General features: G+C 35.4%; 1 protein-coding gene across 6 annotated transcripts in view; it reads left to right on the forward strand.

The window, feature by feature from the left end:
• The window catches only part of LOC105152065 (fibrillin-1), a 37,951-nt gene that overhangs the window by 16,073 nt on the left and 3,085 nt on the right, over window positions 1-18,793 (forward strand). For all 6 annotated transcript variants that reach the window (XM_087414963.1, XM_087414965.1, XM_011066112.2 and 3 more), the window contains 36 exons: window positions 126-228; window positions 290-474; window positions 742-990; window positions 1,415-1,570; window positions 2,015-2,299; window positions 2,702-2,824; window positions 3,006-3,254; window positions 3,491-3,610; window positions 3,968-4,183; window positions 4,397-4,596; window positions 5,085-5,265; window positions 5,356-5,661; window positions 5,881-6,222; window positions 6,606-6,731; window positions 6,844-7,177; window positions 7,751-7,917; window positions 8,146-8,474; window positions 8,768-9,194; window positions 9,288-9,641; window positions 9,865-9,978; window positions 10,167-10,325; window positions 10,406-10,620; window positions 10,901-11,258; window positions 11,338-11,483; window positions 11,630-11,738; window positions 11,805-12,083; window positions 13,224-13,649; window positions 15,382-15,630; window positions 15,740-15,943; window positions 16,531-16,656; window positions 16,727-16,966; window positions 17,313-17,485; window positions 17,602-17,796; window positions 17,951-18,055; window positions 18,170-18,322; window positions 18,383-18,586. In XM_087414963.1, coding sequence (XP_087271089.1) covers window positions 126-228; window positions 290-474; window positions 742-990; window positions 1,415-1,570; window positions 2,015-2,299; window positions 2,702-2,824; window positions 3,006-3,254; window positions 3,491-3,610; window positions 3,968-4,183; window positions 4,397-4,596; window positions 5,085-5,265; window positions 5,356-5,661; window positions 5,881-6,222; window positions 6,606-6,731; window positions 6,844-7,177; window positions 7,751-7,917; window positions 8,146-8,474; window positions 8,768-9,194; window positions 9,288-9,641; window positions 9,865-9,978; window positions 10,167-10,325; window positions 10,406-10,620; window positions 10,901-11,258; window positions 11,338-11,483; window positions 11,630-11,738; window positions 11,805-12,083; window positions 13,224-13,649; window positions 15,382-15,630; window positions 15,740-15,943; window positions 16,531-16,656; window positions 16,727-16,966; window positions 17,313-17,485; window positions 17,602-17,796; window positions 17,951-18,055; window positions 18,170-18,322; window positions 18,383-18,586 — 7,907 coding nt within the window. The remainder of the gene's footprint in view (window positions 1-125; window positions 229-289; window positions 475-741; window positions 991-1,414; window positions 1,571-2,014; window positions 2,300-2,701; window positions 2,825-3,005; window positions 3,255-3,490; window positions 3,611-3,967; window positions 4,184-4,396; window positions 4,597-5,084; window positions 5,266-5,355; window positions 5,662-5,880; window positions 6,223-6,605; window positions 6,732-6,843; window positions 7,178-7,750; window positions 7,918-8,145; window positions 8,475-8,767; window positions 9,195-9,287; window positions 9,642-9,864; window positions 9,979-10,166; window positions 10,326-10,405; window positions 10,621-10,900; window positions 11,259-11,337; window positions 11,484-11,629; window positions 11,739-11,804; window positions 12,084-13,223; window positions 13,650-15,381; window positions 15,631-15,739; window positions 15,944-16,530; window positions 16,657-16,726; window positions 16,967-17,312; window positions 17,486-17,601; window positions 17,797-17,950; window positions 18,056-18,169; window positions 18,323-18,382; window positions 18,587-18,793) is intronic.

Below are 18,793 nucleotides of genomic sequence, written 5' to 3' on the forward strand. Positions count from 1 at the left end.
CGAAAACAAATTACAATTCTATCTTGAATTAGAGCACATCTTAGATATTGAAAAAGAGAAGAGAAATAAAGAATTATTTTAAAAAATAACTAATAATAATTATTAGAAGATCACTTCTTAACTAGCAATTTGTCGCGAGCCCTGCTTAAACCAGGGAAGATGCATTGGTCCAGATCGTTGCGCTTGCATCTACGGTTACACCGGAAGACGTTGTGAAACCGATTACAGGTAAAATAATGAATATATCGATGTATCGCCTAGTTATACTTTCATGTACTTTCGTGTCTAGGACCGGACCCTGTTTCACCAAAGTAAAAAATGGTCAATGCTTGGCAAGTCTTCAAGGAGTGGTTTGCACGCGACAGTTGTGCTGCGCCACGGTGGGCAAGGGTTGGGGTCATCCCTGTGAGAGATGTCCAGCCAGACTGGATTGTGAATTGGGTTACTTGAAAACTAATCAGGATCAATGCGTCGGTACATTAACGTCTCATTCATTTTTGATATACACGTTATCCTGATTATCATCAAATGTCTCACTTAATCATTAAAATATGTATAACTTAAAAGTTTTATAGTTATTGGAATAAATCATAATTATGATATATAATTATAATATATATTTAATTATATTTAATTATTAAATCATTTTTATAATTATAATTATATATTCTATTAAATCATAAATTGTTAATTATAAATAAATAAACGACTATATAAAAATACTTCTTACGATGTCTTCAGATATCAACGAGTGCGAAGCAATTCCCGGACTTTGCGAGGGTGGAAAGTGTTTGAACACTCCTGGCTCGTTTACCTGCGAGTGTCCTACGGGACAAGCGAGAGATCCCGAGACCAATGAGTGCAAGGATAGGGATGAATGTCAAGAGGAAGACATCTGTGCGGATGGTCGATGTATAAATACGAACGGCGGTTATTACTGCCACTGCAATCCAGGATTCATACAGAGCCAAGATCGCAAATTCTGCATTGGTAACTAATCATGAGAACAGATATCGCAATTAATTTTTAAATGACTAGATGAGATAGCTACAGCATCAGATGTAGTTTTCTTTAAAACCTTGATCTAGAAAAAAAATATTGCTCAGATGCCCAGAAATCTTAAAGTTCATTATTTTTACATTTCTTTATATCATGAAGGTATAACTATCGTAAAGTTAATTATAATATAATATACTAGTAACATATAACTATAAAATTAAAATTTTTTTAAGATGTTCTGAGTATCTCATCTACCAGCTTACGTACTTATAAACCAAACACTATCATTAATATTTTCTTCTTAAATAACTTATTTTTTTACGGAATTTTTTATTTTGAGTTCTTCTATGTCTTTTTATTAATTTCTTAATTAGTTTCTAATTTTTTAAATTAATAACTAATTATTGTTCGTTAGATGGCAGACAGGGATTATGTTACACGGCAGTAAACCGTAACGGACAATGCAGAAATCGCCTTGCTATGCGATTGAGTAAAAAGGATTGCTGCTGTGGCAAGAATATGGGTCGAGGATGGGGTGATGAGTGCTTTATCTGTCCTAATCCTGGCAGTGGTACGTATACATTTTTAAAAAGGCAGATTATACAAAGCAATGCATCTTGATACTACATACATGTTTCATAATTTTTAACGGTATTTCCATAATTATTATTTGATTAATTTGAATTTGCATAATTTAATTGTTTTAAATTAAAATCAATTTTTTGAAAACACTGTTTTGTCCAATTATAAATAACTCTAAGGCCCGATTTTACAATATATGGTTACCTAAAGATTAAAGGTAATCAAAAAATTCATTGATGAATTTATTGGTAACCTTTAATATATATTGTGAAAATGGGCTTAAACGAGTACGCTGAAAAATTTCTTCATTGAAGCGACACGCAAAGCAAATCCAAAACTAGATCCGCGACACATGAAAAATTGACTATATGAAAGCGACCGACTGCGGCGACTGGCAAAATTCTACAGGATCCACGTTATTACTCAATTGTAGATGATTACAACAGGCTTTGCTCTCAACTGCAGTCAATCACCGAGGTGAATGAATGCGTGTTGCGACCGGACATTTGCGGCGACGGAAAATGCATCGATACCAAGGAAGGCTACGAATGCGAATGCTATCCGGGTTTCACAAGGAAGCCTGGAGGTAGATGCGAGGATGTGGATGAGTGTCAGTTGGATTACTGTCAGGGCGGAATCTGTCGTAACTACCCCGGCAGCTTCGCCTGCGATTGTCCACCCGGCTTTGTCGTTTCTGGCGAGGGCAGATACTGCACCGGTAAAATCATTACTCGAATCCTTTTTCAACTTTTTTGAAGCAGTATAATGGTATTATTGATAAAAGCAACAATATAATAATAGTAATGATAATAATTGCAATAGTAGTTGTGTCGGTAAAATTGTAGAAATATTTGATGGTAAAATATGTTTGAGTGTAAAATAATTAATAGTAATGCATTGAAAAATGGTTGCAATTATTATAATTTAACTGCAACTTATAGTCATTTTCAGAGTGTCAATTATATATTTTTTAATAGAACTATATTAATGTAATTATTATTACTAACATTACAGCTGTAATAACTGTATGGAATTTATAATCATAATTTACTTTGTAATTATAGTAACAAACACTTTTCTCTCAATGTGTACTGATTAATATGAATAAATATCTTTCTAGATCATGACGAATGTCAAGATACAGGCATGTGCACCAACGGACATTGCATTAACATGAACGGATCCTTCAAATGTAAATGCAACGATGGTTACGCGCTATCGCCGACAAAAAATACTTGCATTGGTGAGGAACCTAAGGAATAATAAATATTACATTATACATACATGAATAAAGTACTTCGCAAGAATCGGATATTATCAGAAGTATTTTGTACGATCTCTAAAACAATGGTGATGAAGAAAAAGAAGATATTTCTGAAATTGAAATAATTGTGTAACAATTTGTCTGAACTTCCTTTCTTCAGATATCAACGAATGTATTGAGAATCCAAGAATTTGTCTGAACGGCCATTGCGAAAATACGCCAGGGTCCTATCATTGCATCTGTCAGTCAGGTTTTACTCCTTCAAGAGACAATACGTTTTGCGTAGACATGGATGAATGTTCCACCAGTGGGATGTGTGAGAACGGCAAGTGCGTCAACATGGAGGGCTCCTTCAAATGCGTGTGCGACTCCGGCTTCAGGATCGGTCCTGATTTAAGTCACTGCATCGGTATTGACCTCATTGAACAATTAACAATTAAAACATTCGTGGAAATAAAACACTAGATCTTTATAATTCTACATAATCTAGATTTTCAATATTTTAATGATCTAACATTCGAAAAATTTAATCGAGCATTTAAATTTTGCGAAATTATTAATTTTTATTTGAAATATTTAAAGATAAAATTAAATACAGAAGAAAGAAGTAATTAATTTGTAATCTATTGTTATTTATTTTACAAGATATCGATGAATGCGTAAATTTACCATGTCAAAATGGACGTTGCATCAACACTCCTGGTAGTTTCCGATGTGAATGTCATCCGGGATTTAATCTGGGTCCTGATGGAAGGTCCTGTTTAGGTTTGTATGAGTTACATTCTGCTCTTAAAATGTTATACAAAATAAAAAAGTAAATTATTAAAATGAATTATCACATATACTCTTTAATTCGAAATTTTTTTTAATAATTAAACGTTCATTAAATTAAAATCCGTTCTACTTATTATTTCTCCAAAAATCTTGTAACTTGATTGCTGTTTAGATAACTTTACAATTAAATCTTGCATTAAATGTTTTCTAAGACAAGATTGATATTAATTTTATCAAGAAGTAATAAATTGACTTCTCGTATAGAGTTTTCTCTCTTGTACAATTAATTCAATATTTGATTGATGATTAACGAAACATTACATTTCTATTGGATTCTGCGCTGTTCAGATACGAGAAGAGATCTGTGCTATTCGCAGTACAGAGACGGCCAATGCTCCAACCCTACGTCCACTGCTGTAACAAAGTCCAGTTGTTGCTGCTGCACAGTGATCCTGGGTCAGCCGATGGGTTGGGGTAGTACCTGCCAACCTTGTCCACTTCCGGATACCACAGAGTTCGAAGCCTTATGCCCGCACGGCGCTGGAATGACTTATAATGGCGACGGTAAAACACTAACAATCATTTCACTTGTCAGAAATTCAATATTCTCAAATCTGCTTTTACATTTACAAAACGCTAACATTATTATAACAACTTTTACAATTCTAAAACCTATATAAATATTTATAAATCTTTTAAATATTAATATTACAAAATTTACAAAATTTGCCAAATTTTCAATTTAATGAATAATTTTAATTATGATTGCCATTGTAGACATCAATGAATGCGCTCAAAATCCAAACATTTGCGTCAATGGCGGATGTGAGAATCTTATGGGGACGTATCGGTGTATCTGCGACAATGGATATGAAGTTGATGCAACGGGCAAGATATGCAGCGATATCAATGAGTGCGAACTGGAGGATTCCTTATGCAGCGGCGGACAGTGTCGAAACACACCCGGTAGTTTCCAAGTAAGCAAATTATTCATTTTTTGTTAAATGAAAGAGAGAGAAGAATTAAGAAGAAACTTGCGGTTTAAACTTTTTTAAAAAGATAAGTAAATCAACTTCATGAAATAAAAAGTATAGGAAATTGAAGTTATAAACTAATTATATTTTGATAGATACTAAAATCGAATGAAGTTGATCAGTTTAGTTTCTCTGTGACGTGAGAAATTTATTCATTAACTGTTTAAGTTAACACTTTATTGCATATCTTTATTGCATATTCTTTGTAATATATTATTTAATATTAGGTGTTGGAATTAATTCGTAGCGTTTTACAAGTGATGGGAAGTACTTTCATTAATGTATTTTTTAATGCTCATGTGAAATAAATAACATTCTTTCATTAAAAACGCTACGAATTAATTCCAACACCTAATATATTATACATTTCTAATTAACTCAATTTGGAATATAAATGTCGTGAACTATCGACAGCATCATTTTACTCACAGTGCATCTGTCCGACGGGTATGAGATACAACACGCAGAATCAAATGTGCGAGGACGTGGACGAATGCGAAGAGTTAGGACCAGACGTATGTTTCAATGGTGTTTGCATCAATACTCCGGGAGCCTACGAATGCGAGTGTTCTCCAGGGTACATTCTCGATAACACCGGCCACATTTGCATGGGTACGCAAAAAATTCCAAATAACAATGAACGGTTTCTATTGTAAATATAAATAAAATAAATATAAATATAGATAAGATTTTGAATTCCAGACAACCGAAAAGGTTCTTGCTGGACCAAAATGATAAATGGTCGCTGTGAGAATAACTTACCAAAGATAACTCTGCGCTCGGAGTGCTGCTGCTCAGTCGGGGTGGCCTGGGGCAGCCCCTGCGAGATTTGTGATCATTCACTTTGCGAGTGCTCAAAGGGCTACGCGAAAGTCGACGGCAAGGGCTGTGCGGACATTAACGAATGCGAGCTCAACAGCGGGATTTGCAAAGGGGGTGGCACTTGCGTCAACACAGACGGCTCGTATCGTTGCGAGTGCCCTCCTGGCCTCACTTTAGACACGACGCGTAAGCCAATAGTGTCAAATTATCACAGATAATATATTGCTTTTTATTAGAAAAAAGATTGTTAAATTAGAAAAATAAAGAATTATAACATAAACTATGATATATTTCTCATTATATTTTACTAAGTTGAATATTTTTGTCTCAAACGTTCAATTATTTGTGAACCATGTACATACTTCGAAACATATTCCACATTTTTTCTTAATATCTCAAATACAGACACTACTTGCATGGACACCAGGCAAGAAATATGCTTCTTGGACCATCGTCATGGTCAATGCACCAGTCCTATAGAGGGTCATTTCTCCAAGAGCCTCTGCTGCTGTTCCGTAGGCCGCGCCTGGGGTAGCGACAAATGCGAGCTGTGTCCTAAAATAGGCACACATGCTCACACTGAGTTATGCCCGCGTGGAGACGGCTTCACTGAGCGACAGGATATCAATGAATGTGTCGAGTTCCCGGGCATGTGTTTGAATGGTAGATGCAAGAACACGATCGGCAGCTATAGTTGCAAGTGCAATCAGGGCTTCGCACTTGACGAGCATGGTATCAAGTGCAACGGTAGGTAATTTCTTCAGGGAATCTTGAAGTTCAGGATTTGAAAAGATTTAATCCTAAACGATAGTCTTTTTTTGGATTCTTGAACTCTAAAAGTATAAAAAAATCTATTTCTTACTGATAGGTTTTGCACTGAATCTGCTCTTAGCTTAAACTATTCTTTAAAAAACATTAATATTTAAATAATACAAAGCAATAATAATTTTTAAAAATATTTTAAATTATATACGCATCTTTTTAAAATAACAAATTTTTTAACCAATTTGAAATTAACTTTTTCTGATCAAAATAGTCTGTCATCGAAATTCAACAAAACATTCTATATAGATAAATAAATTAGGTAATCTCTTTCTCCCTCTCTCTCTCCCTCAACTTAAAATTTTCAGATATCGATGAGTGCGAGATCATGCGTGGGGTGTGCGGTAATGGCACCTGTAGGAACACTCCTGGTAATTTTCAATGTGACTGCAATCCTGGTTACCGCAGTAATGATATCATGAAGATTTGCATGGGTATGGTATAAAAAATTTGATTTAAGTTAAATTAATTTAATTTAAAAACTTAACTTAACTTAGAATCTTTGAATTTAAAGATAATTTCGTAATGTATTGCCAAACATTTTAGACATAGACGAGTGCGAAGAGACGTCAGGATTGTGTCGCGGTGGAATCTGCATCAATACCGAAGGAAGTTTCAATTGTCAATGTCCTCCAGGACACGAGTTGGGACCTGACAAGCAGTCCTGTAAGGATATTGACGAGTGCTCGAGAACTAGCGGTATATGCTCGAACGGCGTTTGCGAGAACATGATGGGCACCTACCAGTGCATATGCGACGATGGTTATCAACAGACGGGTCTTAGATCTCATTGCGAAGACATTAACGAATGCGCGATTGGTAACGGTGGCTGTGAAGACATTTGCCTGAATACGCCGGGCAGCTTTTCCTGTTCCTGCCGGTGAAAGATTGTTAATTTTTCAATGCACAAACATTTTAAAGTCCCTTAAAATTATCATTTATAAATACGAGGGAGGTTCAAACATGAATAAGACATTTTTTGTTTAAATATAAATCAATGTTGATAGATCTATTTGTTTAGAATATGGTATGAGAATCCCGCAACTATAGAAACAATTGTAAAGCTACAATTATATAGAGCATGAGCAAACACTCCCACTTGCCATCCACAAGTATAAACGTGTCTATCAACTATCATTTGTATTTATACAAAAAAGTCTAATTAATATTTAAACTACTTTCGTATTTCAATATCGATTATGAAGTACCTACTTACCAATCTATACATTAAATTTAGTTTCTCTAATATATCTATATATAATTCAGCTATTAGGTGTTGGAATTAATTCGTAGCGTTTTACAAGTGATGGGAAGTACTTTCATTAATGTATTTTTTAATGCTCATGTGAAATAAATAACATTCTTTCATTAAAAAACGCTACGAATTAATTCCAACACCTAATAATTAAAATTCTAAAGATATTATAATAATAGTTAATTATTCGCGAGACAGTATTGGCTACGCTTTGAACCTGGATGGCCGAACCTGTGTGGACGTAGACGAGTGCAAGGAGAATCCTCGCATCTGCAACGGAGGTAAATGTCAGAATATACCTGGCGGCTACATATGCAACTGCACGAACGGTTTGCTGCCCGGAAGAGACGGTATATCCTGTATAGGTAAATCATTATTTATTTATTACATTATTCTAAATTACTTACTCTAAATTTTTTGGAGTGGAATCTCACTCTGAAGTGTGAAAATGGAATTAATTTTGGAAAAGAGTGACTCAGTTTTTAATCTTTAAGAGTAAGATTTTACTCTTCAGAGTGAGATTTACTTTAAATGTTTTAAATAGATATAATTGACATTATCCATCTTGTTATTTACACGTCATTCTATATCAGACGTCGACGAATGCGTGACACAACCACAGATATGTGGATACGGCGAATGCTACAACACAATTGGCTCCTTCAACTGTCGTTGCGAAGAGGGATACTCGGTGAAACCGGCGGAAGGACCAGCGTGCACCGACGATGATGAATGTCGGTTGAATGCTTATTCCTGCAGCGAGTTTGCTGACTGCCAGAACACCCAAGGATCATATATGTGCACCTGTCATGAGGGTTTTACCGGGAATGGAATTGAATGTTGGGACATCAACGAATGCTCCACTAATAATGGCGGCTGCGATTCTAATGCACATTGTATCAATACCGAAGGTTCCTTTAAGGTATCTGTCGAATGATGCATCAAATAATTCTTGATTGCTCAATGCAGTCATAATTATTACAAACTAAAATGTATCAGTATGTATATGTTTGCAAATAAAAAAGGCAGTAAATATCCATAACTATCAAGTTATTTTAATATCTTAGAGTTTTGTTGGTCTATCAAAAGACTTTATTTTTCAGTATTAAAAAAATAATAAAAAAGAAATTTCGATGAAATTTCTTATGATTTTATCGATTGATCTGTTAACATCAATTATTAGTGTTAACTCATTTCGCTAAAATTATTTTATAGTGCGTGTGTGATGCTGGCTTTCGAGGCGACGGCTACAACTGCAAGGACATCGATGAGTGCACAGAGGACAGCACGCTCTGTGAAAATGGTCACTGCTTGAATTATCCTGGTGCTTATCGCTGCGAGTGCGAGATGGGCTTCATGCACCCGGACGAGCGTAACGAGCAGGCTTGCGTGGACATCAACGAGTGCGAGATGTTCAGCAATCTCTGCGTCTTTGGTCGCTGCGAGAACATCTTTGGTATGTTCCGCTGTGAATGTAACGAGGGCTACAAGCTCGATGGTTCCGGTGGCAATTGTACCGATGTAGACGAATGTGAGAGCCCGCAATCCTGCCAGTACGGCACCTGCATCAACACGCAGGGCAAATACATCTGCAGATGCCCACCGCATCACGAATTGGTGGAAGCCGGGAATGCCTGTGTTGGTAGGTTTTTTATTCGTTCGAACATTATATTATTACTCTTCAAATGCCTATAATTCATTACCTCATTATTTTGATTTTGCGTTTGTCACACAGATAGACGCGAATCGTTTTGTTTCACCGGTTATGAGCATGGTACTGGACGGCCTCAATGCATCTTCGATGTGTCATCATCAGTGACGAAGGCAACGTGTTGCTGCAGCATCGGCACCGCCTGGGGCAATAATTGCGAAGAATGTCCGCAGATCGGTACGAAAGAGTATGACCAACTATGCCCCAGTGGACCAGGGTACAGACCGAATCGCGTAACCGTTATTCTGGAAGACATTAATGAATGTGAGGAACATGAGAATATTTGCCAGAATGGGCACTGCACCAACACATTCGGTAGTTTCATGTGCTCCTGCAATGAAGGCTTTATCCTGGATGATTCGAAGACTAGTTGCATTGGTAATGGAAACACATAATATTCGAAAAATACTACATTTCAATTTATATAAACTGTAGGCCTGTTTTTAAAAAAGTTTAATTGTAACTTTGAATTATCTTAAATCTTAATATCTTTTATACGTATTTAAATCGTATGTTAAATTGTCAAGTTTTCAGAGTTTTGCAAATGTTTTTACGTTATAAAATAGCAGGATGTTTAAATGATTTTCAAAAATTATTGTAGACATAAACGAATGCGCATTGCATCCTCGAATATGCGGCGTAGGATATTGCATCAATGATCAAGGGAAGTATCATTGCGAGTGTCCTGAAGGATATATGGCAATGCCCGGAGGGAGTGAGTATACTTAAATAAACTACTTAATTATATTTATTTTATTAAATTTCATTAGGTTTAATTAATTGAATAATACATGGTATATATTAGATAGAGATAAAAATTTAAATTTTAACATAATTTACATCGAGTTTGTACATAAAATAAAAAGGACGTAAGTCAGATGTAACTGTTATGCATTCCTTTAGAGGAATGTGTTGATATGAGAAAGGAGGCCTGCTACCTTACTTATGATTCTGGACAGTGCCTTAATCCTATGGTACAGCCACAAACAAAGATGTTGTGCTGCTGTTCTATGGGAGCTGCATGGGGCAGCCTCTGTGAGAAGTGTCCTGGTGAAAGAACCCGTAAGTTTTTAAGAGATCAATTTGTATACATTATTTGGATATACTAAATGAATTTAATAATAATCATTCACTGACTGCAGGCGAACACGAAATTCTGTGCGGACTGGTGCCAGGTCAAATAATGAATCCAATTACGAATCACTCCGAGGAAATCGACGAGTGCGCCTTGATGCCGACAATGTGTACTCACGGCAATTGCATGAATACACCTGGTAGTTTCGAATGTCAATGTAACCGCGGCTACATTTATGACCAGGACTCGCACCAGTGTATTGACGAAAACGAGTGTCAGCAGGTACTTTTAATGTTTTAACTGAAAGATCCTTACTCGTTCCTTTTAATGAAATACTAATGAACTCTATGAAATAGAGAAGATGTAGAGAAAAGTGACGCAATTAATAATTATACCCATATAAATATTTTAAGACTAAATTTATCAAGAGGTATTATAGGTTAAGCACTTTAGTTTCTGAAAAGCTTATAAAATAGCTACCATTTATAATGTACTCAAAAAAAAATTGCTGCTACTGCTATGTTTTTTTTTTCAAATATGGACTCGCCAATGTTGTTTTCAGGTACCGAATCCCTGCAGCGGGAACGCACAGTGTATTAACCAGCAGGGTTATTTCGAATGTGTATGTCCAGCTGGTTACAAACTTGGACCCAGCCAACATGATTGTGTCGACATCGATGAATGTTACGAGCGATCGGGCATATGCAGCAACGGCGCGTGCAGCAATCTGCAAGGCGGCTTTCAGTGCATCTGTCATTCCGGGTTCTCATTGACTCGTGACAGAGACAATTGTGTCGATATCGACGAATGTCAACGCAATCCAAACATATGCAACAACGGCACTTGCATCAACACCTTGGGTTCCTACAAATGTCAGTGCTATCAAGGATTTAAACTCAGTCCGAATAACGACTGTGCGGGTTAGTAACTGAACTTTATAGTTCTACAAACAAAAATATTTTTTTTTAATATTTCAATCTTTTAATAAATTGATTTTAGACATTAACGAATGTCGAATCATGCCGTTTTTGTGTCGCAATGGCCGATGTCGGAACACTATTGGTAGCTTTGTTTGCGAGTGTGCAGATGGTTACGTATTGGCGCAAGATGGTCAGCACTGTCGCGATATCGACGAATGTCATGAAGTATGTCGTGTAGATCCTGATGGAAAATTTTCAAAGAAAATAGCTAATAGATTTAATACTTGTGTATTAACAATTCTAATTCAAATAGGCTATAGACTTATAAATAATCGATATGTACGTTAATACCAAAAGTTAATTTCTTGCAGATACCAGGACTATGTCCATCTCCAGGGAAATGTCAGAATTTAATGGGATCTTATATATGTACTTGTCCGCTAGGATACGAACTAGACCATTCTAGAAGAAAATGCGTTGGTACGTAAAAATTTACATTAAATAAATTATATTGTCGTTTTCTAAACGTGATTTATATTTATATAGACATAGACGAGTGTATAGAGACGAGAGACATTTGCGAGAATGGACAATGCATCAATACAGAAGGTGGAGTAATTTGCGAGTGTCCAGTCGGATATCGACTAAGTGAAAGACCAAATTCGCTGAAATGTATCGATGTAAGAGAAGAACAATGCTACGATAATTATAGACGGGGCCAATGTACTTTCCCACGGGAGGGTGGGATGACCAAGAAGCACTGTTGCTGCACAATGGGCAAAGCTTGGGGCCGTTACTGCGAGCAGTGTCCGCCTGAAAATAGCGGTAAAAGATATTTTTTTAAATTAAGAAATTGCAATGGTTTTTAATTCTGTTCATGAAATTACTATTTCATAAATTATTAAAATTATTAAAATTATTAAATACATTATGAGTAATAAAGTATGAACTTACGTTTAATCGGAGACTTTTAAACTACTATTTATAATGTATTAATAATTTCTTTCAGCATCTCTTTAAAAATTGTAAATAATTTATTGCGAAAAATGTTATCTCAACCGAGCTTCGAACTTGGATCTCCTGTATTTCGTGCAAGCATCCTTCGAATTTCGATGACTCAGTGCCAATGTCTCGATAGTCGATTTAAGAGAATGCTCACACGGAATGCAAGAATCTAGGTTCAAATCCCGGCTGAGATATTATTTTTCACAATAAATTATTTATAGTTTTTAAGATGCTCGTCAAATTCATTATAACTATTTGAAAGATAAAAAAAATCATGCACAAGTAATTATATTCATCCAATTCAATAGAAGAGTTCTTATCCAATTTTAAGGGCGTATCTTTAAGGCATTATTTTATCATCGTTTCATTAGAACGTGTGTGAGAAACTTCATAATGCTGCCGCTTTTTATTTCATTTATTCTGTGTGATTTTTTACTTACGAAAAATAGGACCCTACTGTATGTCTAGCGGCACTGCCATATTGCTCGCTAAATAATTAGAGTAAAACCTCGATTATCCGACCTCGATGAATTACCTTATTTAAGATGTTCAAATAATCGGAGTTTTTTAATTCATTTTTATTAAAACATGTTTTTTATTTAAAAAAGACATGTTTTATTTTAAAAAAATCATTCAAGATATAGCCTGACCTGAGTTTATCAAATATTAGCTGCCGACAGCGCGTTAGAGAAGTAAGAGGGGAAGCGCGCCATTGTTTGGCACGGTGCGGCGAGACGTGTGAACGGCGATGCCGGGTTATAAGTTATTAGAATAATTAATTAAAAGGATTTTAGTATAAATATGTTTGTTAGATAATATATAATTTTCGAATATCTGAAACATTCTAAAAGAATAAAAGAAAGAGATACGTTATTATTAATTAATAATTTAAGTTCGTGTTAATTACGTAATCATGTAATTTGAATGATAAAATAATCATACACAATTATGTTCATTTAGAGGAGTTCAAAAAGATGTGTCCAGAAGGAGCAGGGCGAGATGATACCGGTATCGATCTGAATGAATGCCTATTTATGACAAATGTCTGTCCCGGTGGCGAATGTATCAACACGGATGGCTCATTTCGATGCGAGTGCCCGACCGGATATATACTGGACGAAACTGGGAGACGATGTGTAGACAACAACGAGTGTCTGACCGTGCAGAATATCTGCGGTAATGGCACTTGCCGTAATATCGACGGCGGTTTTGAGTGCTCTTGTAATGACGGATACGCGCCTGGGGCTCATCAGGTGTGTGAAGATGTGAACGAGTGCCTAGAGCTGGGTAATCAGTGCGCTTTCCGATGCCACAATGCACCAGGCTCCTTCCGATGCATCTGTCCATATGGATATACTTTGGCACCGGACGGCCGTCATTGCGTAGGTAATTAGAAAACATCATTCTTGTCGTTTGATTAAATTCTTTACATTTCAAAACCGATTTTAATTTTTAAATTAATTTAAATTCTTATTAATCCCCCATAGAAAAAAGAAGTAATATTCACATCGTAATGGACTCATAATATAGATTATTATAGACATAAATTGATGTCTCTGTGAGATTATCAAAAGTGACATCATTATTATTTTGATCTATATATATATCATAGCAGTGAAATAATGTTTATCATAGTTATATAATATCATAGCTATACTATATCATAGCGATATCACATCTATAGCGACATTTGCACATTATCGTGATTTTACATGATATCACATCTAAAATGATAAAACATACAATCGCACGCCTTTATGATATTACTGTGTGCGTTTTGCTATGAAGGATATTAATTGAAGCAAATAAAATATATTCTGACAATATAATTTCATTTAATTCTACATATAAATTAATTCAAGGACCTAATATTTCTGGAAATTATGTGTTAAAATGTATTACTATAATTATTATATGTATAACTATTATATAATATTCGGGTTACTATTTAACAATTATACTATTTAACATTTAACGTTGCACATTATATTTATGTAATTGTTATATAATTGTTATTCATATTAGTAGAAAATTACTGACGTACACAGTGCGACAAATATGTTCTTGGACACGAACCACATCTCAGCAACCAGTGACGACATCTGTGCGTTCAAACATGCATTTTAAAAGTTGAACATTTTGCTATCATCTGTCAAAGTTTCATTCATTTTGGTTGACATATAACGAAGATATGACAGTTCATGTTAAACAAGATTTTGGTCGAGGTAGAAATTTTAATATGGAACAAAGAGCAGTGATTAAATTTAACGCAAAATTTGGTAAAAGTGCATCAAAAACATTCCGATCGATGCAAGAAGTTTACGGCAGTCAATGTCTAGGTCGTACAGTTGTTTTTGAGTGGCATAAGCGTTTTTTGGAAGAGAGACCCTTGACAAAAAATCAGGACGGCCAATTTTAGTTCGAACACCCGAAATGATCGAAAAAGTACGTGATTTTGTTGCAAACGATCGCAATGCATCACTAAAAATGATGGAGGCTTTAAATATCAGTAGAGAAACGATTCGAACCATACACATATTTGTCGCACTGTGTACTTTTTCGATCATTTCGGGTGTTCGAATCAAAATTGGCCGTCCTGATTTTTTGTCAAGGGTCTCTCTGCCTTCCAAAAAACGCTTATGCCACTCAAAAACAGCTGTACGACTTAGACATTGACTGCCGTAAACTTGTTGCATCGATCGGAATGTTTCTGATGCACTTTTACCAAGTTTTGCGTTAAATTTAATCACTACTCTTTGTTCCATATTAAAATTTCTACCTCGACCAAAATCTTGTTTAACATGAACTCATATCTTCGTTATATATCAACCAAAATGAATGAAACTTTGACAGATGATAGCAAAATGTTCAACCTTTAAAATGCATGTTTGAACGCACAGATGTCGCCACTGGTTGCTGAGATGTGATTCGTGCCCGGGAACATATTTGTCGCACTGTGTATATATGTAATGTACTTCATATCTGTAAAATTGCGTGTTACATTTCCTTGTTGAAAAAAGAGAATATTTGTGCCTAGTAGCAATAAATCTAAATTACATAATACATGGCTCGCCCTTACATTACAAAGAAAAAAATTAATATAAATTCTTGTTTCTAGACGTCGACGAATGTGCAACGCCAGCGAACGACTGTAGATTCCAGTGCAAGAATCTGATCGGCACCTTCATGTGCATCTGTCCGCCTGGCTATCAGAAGATAGGAATGGCGGACGAATGTAAGGATGTCAATGAATGCGCCACTAACTCTGGCCTTTGTCAGCACGGTCGTTGCGTTAATTTGGAAGGGAGCTACCAATGCCTTTGCTACGATGGTTTTGAACAAAGCACGGATGGAAAGTCATGTATCGGTATGAAGCGCAAAAAAGATATCATATTAGATAATAAATAAAAATATTAAATATCACGCAATATCAAAATGCTGAAGATAGAAATATGCTCGTACTTCCATATGATCAGACCGAAGAGTCGGCTATTGCTTCCTGCAAACAATCGGCGGCAGGTGCACCGCCAGAACCTCGGAACTGCGCACGGTTACAAAGGCGGATTGTTGCTGCACCATGGGAGCAGCCTGGGGGCCGCATTGCGAGATTTGTCCATCTAGAGACTCCGACAATTATAACGAACTCTGTCTGGACAAAGGATTCTCCGTGGACGGACAAGGTACGCAATAATATCATACGCTCCTCTCTCCTCACTAACTTCCTCACTAGTTGAGATAGTGTGAGCACCAGGAAAATGAGTAAGAATCTCAATATTTCCTCAGCGTTGTCCATATACTCATCATTTTCTTTTTACAAATGACCTAATTGGTTGGAATAGTCCCTTGCGATCGCTTTTTATAAGCGAGAAGTCGTTAATGCTCTTTACTCTGGTATTGAATAGTATATAATTGTCACATTTTTTTTAAAACATTATACAAATGAAATAGCGATACAAATTTTTATTCCAACTCAATTATTCGTAAATGTTAATTTTATTGAAGAAATATTCCTCCATAATTTATTTTTCAAATTGTATTAAAATATGACATTATTTAATTTTTACATAACTTATTTTTTACCATATTCATCTTGTATCATATTAATACAAAATTTAAATAAAAAATTTGAAGTACGTAAAATTGTGTTAAATTTAATACAAATTTTCTAACTATGTATCTACAATTCAATATTTAATCAATAATGATTAAGATAAGAGTTTAAGTTAAAACTCTACTTTTCGCTCTGAGAATCAATGTATATTTTCAGATATCGATGAATGTAAAACTATACCCGATCTCTGTAGGAATGGCCTTTGCATCAACACACTCGGCTCCTACAGATGCATCTGTAATAAAGGATACAAGGCCGATAAGTCTGGCATTCAATGTATTGGTAAGTTTCTCCAGTTGTTTAAGCTTAACAAGTAATTACGCTTGTAATGATGAACATATTAAAATCGTAGACATTAATGAGTGCGAATTAACTCCAAAACCGTGCAAATACAATTGTCAAAATACCGAGGGCAGCTTCATCTGTTCATGCCCATCGGGTTTCATCCTGAATCCCGACGGTATCAGCTGCAGAGATTTGGATGAATGTACAACCGGAAATCATCTGTGTCAGCAAAATTGTATAAACACACCGGGAAGCTATACTTGCGACTGTCAGGAGGGTTACATTCAACAAGGAGATGCGTGTCATGGTTAATTTTTTACTTTATTATATACAAACATTAATATAAAAAATATATATATATATATTAGATGCGCAACTAAGTTCTCGCTGTTATTTTGATGAAAATGCAACTTTATTGTGAAAAAATGGTTACAAATGAATCATTGAAAGTATTGCCCATCGCTATCTACTACTTTTTCCCATCTTTCTGGCAGAGCTCGTATACCATCACGATAAAACTGTTCACTTACTGCTGGAGCCATCTGTTGACAAACAGCGGGAACTTAGTTGCGCACCTAATATATATTTTAAAATATATATTTTAAAATATATATTTTAAAATATATATTTTTTATAATATAATTTTCTTCTAGATATAAACGAATGCGATCAACCAGGCGTTTGCCCGAAACCCGGAAAATGTATTAATACCTTGGGAAGTTTCCAATGTATTTGCCCAAGAGGTTTTAAACTGGATCATACTGGGCGATTCTGCACGGATTATAATGAATGTGCTGACGATGCTAATTGTGAACACGGTTGCCAGGTATATATTTGAGTGTCTCTAATCTAGGGTTTCCGACTGTTATTTTTTTCCTTTATTCTTACAACTTCTTAAAACTTTTGTGTACCTTCTTCACAGTATGTAATTTTTCTTTTTAGAATCTTATGGGAACTTACCGCTGTGGGTGCCCGGATGGCTTCGTCCAACATATTTATCATAACCAGTGTATAGATGAGAATGAATGCAATGCTTCACCATGCGGAGACAATACTTGTATTAACACCATTGGCAGTTACAAATGCGGCTGCCCGGATGGATATCAGTTTGACAACAATTTGGCAATTTGTGTGCAAGTAAAGTATTGTGTGCAAGTAAAGGAAACTTGTACTTTTTGTTCGAATTCTATATATTTTCGAAACTATTTTTTCAATTTTCTTTGTTAGCTTTCCTTTGACTTAAACCAATCAAAATGTAAGAAAAAAATATTTTTTACATTTGTTTCCAAAGGTAAGCGCTGGATGTCTTGGAAGTCCATGTGCTTTCGGTTGTACTCCCAACGGAATTCATGGATTTATTTGTGGCTGTCCGACTGGATATCAGCGAATAGGACAGGTTCGTTCTTTACTCGTATCATCCACATATGATAACGAAAAACTCCAAAATTACATATTTTAAAAATATTTAACAAGATGTGGGATTATTTATTTTTTGGAAAATTTACTGCAGGGTCACTGCCTGTCTACGATTAATCCATCGCATCAAGGACGCTACGATGAGGATATCGGTAACGTGCCGACTTTCCAAATCAATCCTGATCCTTATCATATACCGCCGGCTGATGATAAGACGATTTCTACGGAAGGCTGTTTCTCATGCAAGGTATGCATTTCCTGCTTCTTTTCTGTTGTAGTAATGCGGTAACACGGATTTTCAAATTAGGTAAATGGAAAAGAACGGTATAGAAGAGGCGCTAGGAATAAATTGATAGACGGAAGAATCAGGACGAATGGAGGTAAGATAAAGAAGAAACATCGTAACGCCAGGTCGAAGAGGCATCATCATGGAACGGAGCACGTACTCAAGATAAATCTGCGTCAGACAAGACATCGTATGCGGATTATCAAACTGCAATCTGCCATAGAGGTAATTTTTGCGTAATTTCAATCGATTTTAAGATGAATTTCATCTTAAAAGATGCTCGGTAAAAAGAAATTTTTAATATATTTTAAAAAATTTTCATATTTTTATAGAAATTACGAAAAATATCTTAAATTTCTTCAGATTTTATAAGTTTTTTTTTAGAAATTATACGAGAAATCCTTAGAATATATCAGAACATATATAAAAATT

The sequence above is a fragment of the Acromyrmex echinatior genome, chromosome 17, assembly GCF_024713525.1.
Source record: "Acromyrmex echinatior isolate Ae372 chromosome 17, ASM2471352v2, whole genome shotgun sequence".
NCBI classification, from domain to species: Eukaryota; Metazoa; Arthropoda; class Insecta; order Hymenoptera; family Formicidae; genus Acromyrmex; species Acromyrmex echinatior.